The following is a 14,642-nucleotide window of genomic DNA, read 5'->3' on the forward strand; positions in this document are numbered from 1 at the left end:
AACTGAGGAGCCAACCATTACTAATATTACATTTTTACCTTTAAAAATTAAAGTCCATTTACTGACTTCGGATGTGGGCTGCAGAATGCCAATTTTTAATCTGACACTGTACTTTCTTTAATGCATGTGACCACAGTCTGTCTGGGACCAGAAGCTGAAATAGCTTTTAGAAGTAGACAGGGATTTATGGATCTCCCTCACTAGTGCAACAGGGTTATTTCTCCCCACTCACACAAGAACAAGCTCTCTGGCATCAGCCTAACAGCTGTGAAAGAAAGACAATCAGAGGCTGCAATACTACAATAAAATATACTTGGATTGATCCGACAGAACAAACTGTTGAACTTGTCTCCAGTTTTGAAAATAAATCGGTCTAAGAGATGATGGACACTGATGCTAAACCCTGGTGTCATTACAGAAGGTAGCATTCCTCAGACACCTTCCTCAGAGCTCCAGAGGAGGGAGTAAGTCTTTGCGGAAGGTTTTCACTGACAAAGTGTTATATTTAATTATTCTGCCTCCCTAGAACGCTGATGCTAATCTGAATTCCTTAGTGCATCACTCAGCCACACTAGATCCCTCCCTGTATTTGGCGCCCAAGTATCACTGTACGTGCTGCTGTTTTATGAACATTCAAGGTATATATATAGAGAGAGATATATATCTCTCTATATATATAATTCACTATGTTGGCTGCATCGAAGTCTCAGCGTGGTCCTGTAGCAGTAGCCACACAACGTTGTTCTTGAAAAATGGTGAGTAAACACTTGGTTAATTCCTCCAGCTCAAGTCTTTAACTAGAACTATAACCATATCTATACATCAATGGATTTTTAGAAGGTGACATATGAGCCAAAAAAATGAATATTCTGACCAAGAAGTAAAATGAACCCAAGTTCCCCCAGCTTGTTTGTTTGTGGGAGAGAATAGCTTTATTGAAGTGTTTTAAAAATAAAAAGTAAGGAGTTACCATACAAATCAAGCAATCGTGCTTTTCTCTGCAAAGGAGTGCAGTGGTTATGTGTTCGCTGTTGAATTACTGAACTCAACGTTAGTACCTGCAAAACTGAGGAAATCTCCAGGTAATGGAGTACCTTCCCCTTGAAGTACGTGTTAACCCATAATTTCTCTCACTCATCACTGCAGCTGGCTGTTGATACGTTCCTGTCAAGAACTATCTAGAGTATCCTGTCAAGAGCTATCTAGAGCGAACCTTAGGGAGAATGTAATGAACACATGGTTGAGTCACCTGGGGAGTAAAACACTATAACAAAGCACAGGAGAAAAATCATCTTATTAAGATTCGGGCTCCATCAACTTAACTCAGGCAGAGCACTAGTCTGGCATTGACTGAGAAGATGAACACAGTTCTCTGTCACTAAAAGTAAAGCTGTTAAAAAGAGGATTTTCTGTACCATGAAATGCTGTATCTGTGAAATGTCAGAAAGATCAATTTTGAAAAGCCTGGCCCCTAAGGGGAAAAATTGCTTTGAAATAACCACTTTTTAAAAAATGTTTTTAAATAGACTGAATTAATAGCCCCATCTTCTAAGCTCAGAGGCCCCTCCTGGCTTAGCTTAACTTCCTCATCTTCTGTACTTCTGATTATTCATGATCTCTGTCATGACTACCAGCTATAAAACCACTTCTGTAAGAAGCTCAAGCATCACAGCCCTTGTGGGGTTCTGAATATTTCTCAACTCCCTATTCCAGGGTGAGACACAAAGGCCTTGGGAAACACAGCAAAAGCAACATCATTAAATTCCGCAGAAGGGAGCCTGCAGATCTCAGCCAAACCAGTGTTTTCCAGGTATCCAGGCTCCCCTCTGCAGAGCTGAGAGCTGAGTGCTGGTTCCTGCATGTTTGGGGCTACAGCAGGAAATGTGGGAACCAAGAAGCCTTTATTTCCAAGGGCTCCTAGGCTCCCCCCCACAATCCCTGGATCCATAACTTGCCCACTGGATTAGTAGGAAGTCAGGTTTCATTTTACTGGACTATGTCAAAACAGATAACCTGTGACAAACTAGTATTTCTTAAAGGAAAAAAAAATTTAAAAGGCATTACCAAAAAAATCCCCGACCAGCTTTAACTGGCAGAACGCACCTGGTGATGTTTGACACATAACATTCACAGACACGGTCTGGTATTTCTTTCACTTCACAGTGATGCAAAGCAGGAAATAATTATACTGGAACTACCCATGTGTAAAACAACAGAATAGAGGCAAGCCCCTAAACTTCAGCCTACCAAAACAAGCGATTCACATGGCGAAATTAGAAGGCAGGATAACATTTTTGGCATTTTGAACCACTGACAGAAAAGAGGCATATGAAAATTTTATAGTAACTTTCAGGTGAAGAGATGAATAAAACTTAAACAGCTTAATACAGACCTTCTGAGAATACTATATGCCTCTGTCCACCAGACAGCAGCAGGATACAGAATTTGTTCGTATTTACTTGGAAACACGATACTGCTGCACTAAAACAGCAGCCACATCGGGTTTTGGTTTTGCACATCTCTTCAACTGACACTCAACTAATATTCAGCCTCTAATACGACGTAGGCGAAGAACATTTCGACAAAAGATGCAAGGGAAACCTGCTGGATTTCATGTCCACATGTACGTCTCTGTTTTTAACATCTTTTGAAGTGACTGACATTCAAGAAGGGGTTGAAATTCCCTCAGTAGCCCGAGGGAGATGACCAACCACCCCCAGTCCTCTCATATTTGAAACTGCATTTCAAGGTAATTTAAACCTGATTCTTGAGTCCACCACGGAGCTTGTAGATGATGATGATGACAAAGCAACAAGCACACTTAACCACCATATTGGACAGGAACTTTTTCACGGTTTAGAGAGAAATCACTTTTGTGTAAATTGATACAAAGACTTTATACACTCATCCCCTTATCTGTTTCTGAAGAGTGCACAAATTATTGACAGATACACTTTTGCAGGTTTCTTACTGAAAAATAAAATTAGCCGATACTTCTTTGTAGTCAAACAACTTTTGGTCCGCTTTAAAGAACATTAAAGCTAATGAAGACCCTTCCATGGATTTGGTGGTCTTTAGATCTGGCTCTCAACTATCAAAGCATCTTACCACAAGCCTTTCTGGAGTTATGGACTGGTCCTGCGAGGCTGCTAATTTTTTAGCAGTTGAAATCAGAAATCCTTGGCCCAGATTCTCTAGAAATTAGCTCTATTAGTATAATCTCTGATTCCTTAACACAAAAGAGAGTAGCACTTTCAATACGCATTTGCAGTACGCCAACTGTAACATGAGGTCTTCAGTTTAAAGTGAGGTGTCTTTGCAGTACATGGGAAACATAAAATACCCTTTTTGGCATATTCACACAATTCCTCTATTTCTACATGGAATCTAAAAAACTGCCTTGTTCTAATTTGAAATGTATATTTTTCGTGTAAATCTACCAATTATTGATATAACAGATGGATTATATTTCAAGTCTAAACCACTACGAGCAATATATTCACCAAAACCAAGTTTGCAATCTGCTGTATGTGCTGTCCTCCTATGGTTACAGATCTGTTGCGTCTAAAGTTACTACCTTGGCATTTTTTGTGAGATCCAGTATTTACTTATCAATAAAAGCCAAAGTTGTCATACAGAAGCTTGGTCTAGATACTCTTACACGTGTTGCACCAGTTTCACTCAGTTCTGAAAATATGCAGCTCTCTATTATGGCAGATAAAGGGCACACACGCACATCTGCTAAAATACAACCTGATAGTTGTGCATAAATACTACCTTCTAGTTTAGGCCAGTTGACACTAAAAAGGAGATCTTTCAGTATAAGACAGCTGCAAGCACATAAACATAAAAGTTACCTCATTGTGTTCACAGAGACCCTAATATAAAGGTATGAGCTCCGACATAAATGTGTGAACGAGAAAATATTTTAACTATTACTCAAAGCTTAAAAAAATAATAGTTCCAAATTTTCCAAAGTGATTGAGCATCCAAAGGTGAAGATGAATGCCTAAGATGCCTCACTGACAGTAACTGGGCTTTTCCAGAGGTACCACTAGGTGCTTCTTTGCTTGCTGAGGTCCCACCAATGTGACCCTCCCTAGTGCTCTCCTGTATGTCAGCTTTTTCCTCGGGTATCGTAGGACCAGTTCATTTCCAAAACGAAATACTGCAAATATGCCACAACCCTTTCACAACAGCTTATTAAGATCTAACAAAATCTGTTAAAATACTCAACATATTTATAACAGTATGCAATACCTAAATAGCATTTTTTCATAGAAAGCATCCAAAATACTTTACAAGACAGGGTAGGCATTATCTACCAACAAGATTTTTCCACAGAACTGTCCTACACTGAACAGTTACAAAGGATTCAGAAACCTTTCCACTGAGTATTTTTAAATTTACAGACTGAAGTACAGTACTGCACTCTATTGGATGTACTTTCATAATTGTTAGTACAGAACAATGAAATACGAGCAACCAGACTGGCATCTTAATGCTTGTAGCACTGCGTTTCGGTCTGGGTTTTGATATATTTTGGTCAGTCTTGCAGTCTTGTGATAAATACTCAATTGCAGCACCTACTAAGGAATTCAAAGAAATAACTAGAAATATTTTCTTAAGTGGCAGGAGAGGCTTTTTAAAACATTCAGTGATATTCACATCCCTTTTAAGTTTTCAGCTTTAAAGCACATTTAATGGAAACATCTTGTGTTGCACCTTGATTATGACAGCACCTAACTATATCCATACATAGCTTACATATCCATATTCCTGTCTAAATGTTAAACAAGTGACACACTCCAATCAATCACCATTCTGCTGCTGCTGCTGTGCCTACACGTGGGGCCAAGTCCTGATCTCTTTAAGAGAGCAGCTTCAGTGGGGCTAGTGGAAATTTTAAATGATTTATGCAAATAACAGAGAGAATACTGATCTGACTTTATTCACCTAAAACTCAAGTATTTTGTCCAAACTATTCATCTAGGCTTCTTTTTTGTTCCATTGAAAAGACAAATATCTCCAGAAGTTATGAGACTCCTGAGGATGAATATCTCTGGATTCATTCATCTAAGCACTTCACTGGTTGCTGAGGGAGCCCAAGTCACCTAATTTCTCTATCAAACTTGGGTAAGATTACCTCTATCCCAAATTTATCTGGTATTTCAGAGTGACAGAGAACCCCAGGAACTGTTATGCCGAACTAACTCCTCCTGAGTTAGGTGGGGATTGGACTGGACACTCCAACAGCAAACGGTTTACTAGCAAAACTCCAGAGGAGTAGGAAAAACTGAGCCTGATTTAACGTTCTTTCTTGTTTCCCTTAAACAAATACACTGAACTGGCTCCCTATCCTTAAGCTACTGACACAAACCAGCTAATCGAGTAACACTACAGCAGAGGTCTCAATCTAAGTCAGAATCACAGCATAAGAAAAACTGACATATTTACTATCTTTTTTCTAATTTCAAGCTTACAAGTAATGAGGGTCAACAATCTTCTACTCCAGATTTTTTTTTTTTTTTAACATTAAAAAGGTGGGGTTTTTTTCCTGTATCAGAACTTATTGCCATTTTGGAGGGGACTGTTTTTCTACTAAATTCAATAAAAAAGTAAAACAAACACCAAAATTGCATTCCTATAATTTCCTTGCTCTCAGAATGTGGAAGACTAATTACTATCAGTTGCTAGGTATTTTTAATTTTCAGTTTTGATTCTTTTTCCAAATATCATGCCTTTTTCAAAGCTAACTTCTTCACATTTCTCCAAGATTACTGGAAAAAAAGTAACTTCTTCCACCACTCACTTTTCAAAAATTGCCTACACTTGTGAAAGATATTGAAAAGCAAAAGGTATCTGAGACAGATTGAAAAGGCAATTCTTAAAAATCACATCATATTCACTTAACTGTTGGGGGGGGGGGGGGGCGGGGATATTTAAGAGCCTTAGGGAAACTGTTTCTAGAAATATTTATTTACGGATATGTGAGACCTAATGGAAAAAGTCAAAGTTTGTCAGAGAGCAGCTTTGCCCTTTTCAACCAGGTTGCCCATCAGACTTGCGTAAGCTAACCACCGTCAAACAAGGGTGAGATGCTTAGAAAGGAAAGTGGTCAGTCAACAGAATTTGGGGGACAGCACAGAGCAACAACTCTATGATTATTTGTAGATCTTCCTGTAACTGTTCTTGTGATGATTTTCTTAACGCTTCCCAGCTTATTAACCAAGATTAGGTACACAGCCCTGGATCCACAGACCCTCATCTTCCTGAAAATGCTTATGACCTTTCCAGCCACAAAAGGCCTGGAGGACTGAAAAGCCATGTGACAGTGAGTACAGCCGGACTATTCAGCCCTAAATTCAGTAAATAATGAAAGCTCCCTCTCTCTAAACATAAAATCTAAAACCAGAGGCTAGATATCTATCCTGAGAAATCTTAACACGGCAGATTTGGTGTGCCCTTCTGCACACCAGTCCCCACTGAAGTTGCTTAATCACAATACAGAAGCACTCCCTGCCACTAGACACGTTTAAAACACCTTCATCAACATGGGCACAGTTGCAAATTGTTAAAACACCTCTTACAGCCAACTGGCATAACCAAATGCCAGAAGCAGTGAAAGATAGAAAGCTTAGTTATCTGTTACTGAGGCTGGCAATAGGACAGAAGGAGCTGGGATGAACAACCCTGGGATCTAACTGAGGAACTGTGTTCAGGCACAGTGTGACTCTTCTTCGCCGACACATCCAAACTTGTCTTTGGACAACGAAAAGCGTTTATGACCATCCTTTTCTCTCCAATACATAAGAACACTTTGCTCTTTGATACTACTGCATCGTATTACAGTAGTGCCTAGGATGCAGGGTTTTCTTTTGCTTCAACAAAAGGAAGAATCGCTTTGTGGATGAGAGTTTAAGACTTTGCTCTTGCATTGGGATGCACATAGAAAAAATGGCATAACTATGAACAAGATGTTGCAAGATGCAGTTTCAAACTGAATGCAGTGAGACTGATAGGAGATCAGGAAGACGGGAGGAAGTAGCGGTAAGAAAATGTAATTCTTAAGTCAATTTGACCTCATTTGATTATTTCTAGCATGTAAATTTTTCTGGACTCTAACTAAACAAATACATACCACATCTCCTCAGCAGCTGTCTACTATCTTTTTTTAATTGGCAGTTTTCTATAGATACAGAGGCTGGGACAAGTCTAAACGATGGCTTTTAAAAACATGAGTGAAACAGGTCATTTCACCATTTTCGGGATAAAATTCCTCTTGTATAGCATATATAGGTCACAAAACACTTAATGATATAAAGGAATTCTCATTAATATCAGTCCTTGATAAAGAGTCAGAAATATAGCGCAAGTGGAAGCACAGCCTAGGAGTCCCATCCAAAAGCCGGTGATTTCGGGAGTTGACAAGCTTCCCCCTCAGTGAAAGATTCTGAGCAAGATCATAGAATTTAATAAGAGAACATTTTCAACAGTCCATAAGCGAGAGACAATGGGAGCAGAAAAACAGCCTTACAATTCATGAGAAAAACTTTGACAGTGCCTTCTTGAGGGATATGCTTGTGTCAGAATGAAAGTGGCACCATTACAGGCTGAACAGTCAAACGGGGAAAGCATTTCCAATTTAGAGAGGGAACTCCTCAAAGGAATGTTTGTAACAAGAAGCTATGCAAGCTGCCTTGGAGTCCACGGAAAACTATCTGTCGTAAGTAGAAGCAGAATAACTATAAGCAATCTCTTAATAATATTAATACTAAGAAACACGTTAATTAACAATATGAACACACATGAGACTGAGACTTTCCCTTTGCCTTAGAGCTAGAACTGCCCTGTTATGCAGCAAAAACTGTCGTTTGGATTACAGCTGGCAAATAACTGACAGGAGCAGGCTTCAGGCATGCTTTTTCATCTTTACCATGCAGTCTTACGCTAATTTAACTTACTGTGTACATTTTCTCTTCACTTTACAATACGACACTGTAGATAGCTGTGCTGTTACACACAGACTGAGCTGTCATATGCCATACATGAGATTATTCTCTTTTTCTCTTGCAACTAGATGCTCAAAATGTAGCATTCTGAGCCTGAACAAAATTAAAATCTTGTGGTTAATACGTCTATAGCAAAAGACATCTCCTGTTGAGTTTACCACCTGACATCCTATTTAATATAACAATGGTAGCACTATTGCTCCCGAGATCATTACCCTGTTTTGCTATATTTGAGGGTAGCATCTTATTCAAATCAACATCAACGTGTCCCATCATGATTGTTTTGAACAAATGTTATCCAGACAAAGTGATCCTTTTCCACTGTCAAAATGGGAAGTACATCGAGGATTTAAAATAATCCTAGAGTCAAGTGCCCCTGTCCGTGGTAGCACGTCTTAAAACTGCTTATAATCAGGAGATGCTGATACAGTAATTTAGAAATCAGAAAATAATTAAAAACAAGAAATGGATACGTGTTACGTTTCAGAATTGTTCAAGACATAAACATAAACCACCACTTATTCTCTTGGGAAGTTAACGGGAGCTCCTCCAAAGACTTTGGATAGTCTTTGGCTCGTGTTCCTACCTGCGAACAGGGAAGCAGGACAGACTTCCCTCCAGGCCCAGGAGGGCTGAAATCTTTGGCATGAGCTCGAGTGCCTTGTCACTTCCATTCATGGGCAGCAAAGTCAGTATTTTAGAAGGTAATTTGTTTGTTTAAAAAGAAATAAAGCCCATCATAAACTCTCATGGAAATTTTATAAAAATAGGGACTATTTCTGAACTACAAAGACTGCCAATTTTGGATCGTGTTCCTGGTTCTCTGGTCCTTTTCCCCTCCCAGGAATAAATTTGATCCTGTAACCTTATTCATGTGAAAGTAACATTTGCAAATGTGCGCTGAAGTCAAGCTAATCTAGCTCTTATGGGTCAGACTGTAAGGCCCTTATTCATATTGCAAAACAGTTGCACAAGTCTTTTCAGAGGACAAAAAATGAGCCAGTTTACATAACTGCTCATCAGTGTGAATAATGACAGTAATGAGGCCATAAATTGGAACAGTGAGGAGACTTGCTAGCATCGGCCGATTTTGTAAGTATTTTCAATTGAAAGCACAGCAAAATAAAAATATTTGGCATCACGAAAGCTGAACTTGAGGTTGCCAATTTATTTTCAGCCAGAGTGAGTAGATGCAATTTGATGCTACTTAGTGTATCGTAGAAAATATTTATTTTCTGCTTCTCCTTCTTTTATTTTGGAAGGCTATACAATCTGACATGTATACCACCAGTCAATCTTTGGCGCTTTCATCTGTACAGATGTCCTTTATTCTACCTGTCTCTCTTCATCTGTGCTTCCATTGTTCAGAAACAGTGTTATCCCAAGGTTTCAAAGAATAAAACCATGCAGTCGATTAGAATCACAAACACACATAAAAATTTAGTTTCTGTCTTTGCTTTTTGTGTTATCCAATAGTGGTCTTACCCTACAAATAAACCTGGTATTTTGTTCTTAAAACTGTCAGCTAGCATCTTAAACAACATACGGAAATCATATTCTGCAAAGACTGCAGGGTAGAGAAAGACAGAGAGAAAGAGAGAAACAGTAAAATTCAATCATCTCCAGTAATTTTTTAATGTAATCAATGGGTTTGCAGATGATTCATTAAAAAAAAATGATATGTTTAATCACTACATGGTATCTATTTGTAATGATGAGGTGATTTTATTGTCATTTAAAGGCCAGAGAGATAGCTAAGACACATCAAACATAAGGTATGTAGCTATCTAGTGTCTTCTGACTTTCCCGGGTTTTGGAAATAGAAAAGTTTTTTAGAGATAAGGAAGCTGCCAATTCATGAGAAGATTTACTGTCTACCCAGTCTTGTGCTACTGAGTAATATTAAAAGATTAATGTCTGAAAACACTGACAGTTGTACACCATCATAATTTTCATGGCTTTTGGTTCAACTATCAATACTAAACCATTGGGATGCTCAAACTGTACCTTGATGCCTATGTTTCAAAACCATTGAATGTTTTTTGCACACCTATATATCAACTGAAAGATTCAAAAGAGCAACTTTTACTGATAAATAATAGGCTAAAATGTACAAGAAGAAAAACCCAAAGCCAAAACCATTGCCAGTGTGATGTTACTACACTGGGCATTTTCTTGGGCATAGCATTTCTCTAGCAGGATCTAATTTTTACAGAGCTCACAGACATCCACTTAGCAGAGGCATTTTAAAGAAAAATCCCTCTTACTGCAAGACTTTTCCAGGCAAAACCCTCTAACTGTAACCTGAAGTAGGAGGTAAGTCACTATATATGCCATCATTCGGTTTCACTCCTTATGCCTTGCTTTATTCTTGTTTTCCTATACATCCATACTAGTTCATCTTGTGAACTTCAGTGTCTCAAAGCGTTTTTAAACCACTGAACAAAGGGAATAAATTCAGGAAGAATGAAGGAGGGAAAAAGAAACCTCTGACCTGGTATTACCAAAAAAAAAATAAACAAACAAAAAAAGACACTAAGATGAAAACAAAATAGTGCCATGGATTTACATATGGGGTTTTGATGGAAACTAGGGCTGGGTTTTAAATCAAAACTCACCATCTCAAAACCACTTCTTTTCATCCGCCTGCAGGACTTGAGGTAAGTACGTATGCGTTTTCTGGCACGCTCTTGATACTCAGGGAATTGTCGCCTGCATGAGTCAATGATAGCCTGGATCTTTTCTTTGGGCTGCTTAGAGATTGGGACCATTCGGTCCAAGTTTTCATCTACAAACAGCCTGACAAACATCTGTTGGCAAGAGGGAGACAGAGGAGATGGGTTTGGAGGGCAGCTCTCTTCTCTTCCTAGCTTCCTGTCTTGATTACTGATAGGAAGACATTTTTTCTATCCACTGAAGAGCTTTGTAATGGGAAGCCAGAAATATTAAGCAAACAGTTCTTTAAAGGGTTATTGGGGGGGGGGGGGGGGAGGGGGCTGATTAAAAAAAAAAGACAAGAAAAGAATAGTCTACAGGATACAGAACTTGTGAGATAAACCAGAACAGATTGTGAAAATAGGCACTACTTAAGTCTCATTATTAACAATAAGCTGTGATTGCTAATCATTTTATTGAATGGACTCTCACTTTTTCTTTCTTTGAACAATTGCTTGTGTTTTCATGCATAATTACATACATTGGGAAAGCAATAGAGAACAGCTGACCACCAGAATGGTCTTCTGACAAACTAGCTACAGCCCCTTTCCATTCAGTGGGTGAACATGCACAGACACACATCCACGTCCACACACACGGGCACACACACACACATACAGAACAAAGCTTTGTTTTCCTCACTGGTAAATGCCTTAAAATTCTAAATAAAACACCATAAATCTGTTGTCTGTTGGCAAGAGTTTAATGTGCATTAAAATAACAATTGAAATAAATCCTGCAAATTAAATTAACGTGCCTTTAATATTGTCAAACTTACCTATAAATAACAACGTAAAAGGAGTAGTAGAAGCAAACAAGACCAGAAGTGCAAGAGGACTTACGTTAAAAGCTTTCAGTCGCTCAGCTTCTACCCCATCCGATTCATTAACCTTCTCAGGATCTTCCTGCTCATCATGGTCATCCTCATCCTCATCTCCTCTATTCAGAGACAGATCTTCAGCACCTCTGCCTACACTCTCATTTTTGCCAGAGTCATAGCTTGAATAGCTATGTGCAGGGGACTGAAAATAGACAAAAAGAATATGTTTGTAAAAATTCACCATGGAAATGCCTACTTATCAAAAATGCTTTATAAATATTTAAAGAAGTCCATGATTTTTTTTATTCTTTGTTCATCATAAAAGTGCTCGTAATCCTTGTAAGAGCAAACAATTCACAATAATATTCGTTTCAGTACTTTAAAAAAATGTGACAAGTTCAGTAAACCAATTAACAAATTAATTACCTACGATAATTGCAGTTAGCATGAGATCTTTGCCATTCAGCTTTGTTATAGTACTACATACAGAAGTTTCTGACAAATACCAACTTTTGTATTAGCCAAGATGTTAATCAGGGGCAGTTGATTTGCACAGAACTGTAAAGGATTAAGAATTACACATTTTAAGGCAAAGAGGGTTTAAGTAGGAAACACTGACATTCATCCAATCGATAAGAAATATTATCGAGAGCTGCAATAAGTCATTCAAAACACAGAGATGATTATGTCCTCGTTTCACTTGCAAAACCCCAGAATGAATTACAGATGTGTGGTTTTGTTAACATTTTGAATGCTCTTCTGAGAATCACACAGTAAAACCATTTTATCTTTGTGTATCAGCATTCAGAACTATCCCCTGAGCAGAAATTCAGCTTGCTAGATAAAACAGATGACCATCTCATTAAATTGTATCCACTTATAGGACCAAAAGGTTTTCAGTTACCAAAAGTCAATATTGTGCATTTTTCCTTGCAATATCCAGACTCCAGTTACCTGATTCCTCTGCATACACTTCAAACTGCAGACCACAAAAAGACATCAGCAATAAAAAGCCTTCTACAACTTGACACTTTACGATCAAAGCTTTCCCCCAGTCACACAAAGGCATCAGAGAGCATCTTCAGGAGAGCCACACACTTAGGTAATTCAGAGCACAATTTTACTTCTATAATATTTTAATCCTGTAATATTTCAATATTTTCCACTCTTGCTTCAAAGCATACTGTAGTCTATCAACTTCAGAGTCCTGAATCAGATGCTACACAATGAACTCCACATACACACTCCTTTTGGGTGCCTCCTGCCTAAATGCCACCAAAAGTCAGGAGCATGAGGTCTCAATCAAAAATACAGTTCAAATACTTAAAATCAGATCCCTTGATCTAGATTCTGAGCTTCCTAAAATTGTCTTTATTTGAGGGTGTTTTCACCAATCACAGAACGTAGCTGCGCAGTGAGGTAGGAGGGAAAGGCCAACAAAACCATTCATCTTTGAGGCATACTTCTTGCTTTATATTCTTACTCCAACTTCTTTTTTTCTTTTCTTATTTTCAGTTCCATCTTATGTTGGTCCTCTGTACACCATCAGTTTTGGAGTCACTCCCATACATTTCTTTGTCTTACCTTAACAGCACTCATACTCCAAGCCTTCCTCTTTTGTCTATCCTCCCCAGACTATATTATCACAGTACAAAATCCCCTGGAGTTCCACTGTCTAATCCCTAATGCTCCTAACACCAGATCTTGCAGCCTCTCTCATCCCATTCCCTAGACCCTTACAGCAGATTTAGGGAGAATGAGAAAACATCAAAAGAAAACGGAAGGGCCAGCCTCTGGATACAAACACCTTCAAGCTCGGCCATCACCTCTTTTCTGCCTATAGCCTATGACTGGACAGTTACGAGGCAAGAAATCAGCCAGAGTTCAGGATGGCAGATGTGAGATGGGAAGGTAAGACTCTGGAGAGCAGCAAGAAACCTGTTCCTTTTCTTGACACATTGATATTTTGTTCTGGGAAGATGAGGAATACCTACACCGCTGCCCATTCAGATAATCCTTACAGGAGGTGTTGAACCCATTGAATCATCAGGCTCCAGAAGAACATGGTTCCATCCTGATAGGAGACGATGGCTGTAATTTATCAGAGTGTCTAGTATATCTAAGCAACAGTATTTAACCTGGCCAATGGCTACCAGAAGGCCAACAGCTGCAGCCTGGTAACCTGTTACGAAGGAATAAGAAGAGTGATTTTCCTTGATCCTGAAGAGATTCCCAGTAGAAAAAAAAAAAAAAAAAAAAGTTACAATTAATTAATTGTTACAATTATTGTTAATTGTGTCCAAGTGCTATGCAGCAGAAGATCTGACCTGGACTGCAAGACTTGTTCTTTTGTACTTCTTCATTCTGCCTTGTACCACAGCTATAGAGCATGCAGAGGGCTTCTAGGTAATCAAAAAGCCATTTCATGTGCTAGGCTACCACATAAAGCTGTAGAAGCTACTGCCCTGAAGAACCCTACAGTCTGAAACCTGGTTCTGCAAACACTTGATTTTCCATGAGTCATTTCATCAGACTAAATCCAATTAGACTACTCATGTGCATAAAGTTAAACAGATGCAAAACTGATTTCAGTATGTACATATGTTTGGGCTGGGTGCCAAGATCATAAATTATGCACCAGGATTGAGATTCGCTTTCGTGAAGGAAAGAAATTCAGGCCAAAATGAATTAGCTATGTCTCTCAAAAATGCAACAGTAAATGTTTTTTAAAGAAAACAGTGAGTAGAGAGCCTTGTCCAATGCCTTCTCCAAAATATTTATTTCAGGAACAACTTTAGCATCTTAAATGAACCATGGAGAATAACATACTCTGAGAAAGTTGCATGACAGGAATCTATATTTATTTGTCATGGATTTGAAGACTGTACACAGTACCAAGAAAAAAAGGTGGGTTTTTTCCTAGCTGTTGTATTGGCAAACTGAGGGAAGAGGTTACAAAGGCTCAGTTAAGAATAAATTTTTTACTTTCTTATATTTCTACAGATGAATATTGAGTCAGAGAAGGAACAGACTGCTTCTCTCACTTGGGTTGACTCTGCAGTTGTGCAAAAGCTGATAAGCATTTTCTTTTGGTA

The 14,642-nt window shown here is 38.6% G+C and overlaps 1 protein-coding gene across 4 annotated transcripts in view; it reads right to left on the reverse strand.

Annotated features, from left to right (window-relative positions):
* The window catches only part of NOL4 (nucleolar protein 4), a 177,897-nt gene that overhangs the window by 31,819 nt on the left and 131,436 nt on the right, over positions 1-14,642 (reverse strand). For 2 of the 4 annotated variants that reach the window (XM_086472521.1, XM_086472520.1), the window contains exons 7-8: positions 11,570-11,749; positions 10,631-10,822 (exon numbers count right to left, since the gene is read on the reverse strand). In XM_086472521.1, the coding sequence (XP_086328647.1) occupies positions 10,631-10,822; positions 11,570-11,749 (372 nt within the window). The remainder of the gene's footprint in view (positions 1-10,630; positions 10,823-11,569; positions 11,750-14,642) is intronic. The other 2 variants (XM_086472523.1, XM_086472522.1) reach the window with 1 other exon arrangement.

This window comes from Leptosomus discolor, chromosome 13 (assembly GCF_034619465.1).
Source record: "Leptosomus discolor isolate bLepDis1 chromosome 13, bLepDis1.hap2, whole genome shotgun sequence".
NCBI lineage: Eukaryota > Metazoa > Chordata > Aves > Leptosomiformes > Leptosomidae > Leptosomus > Leptosomus discolor.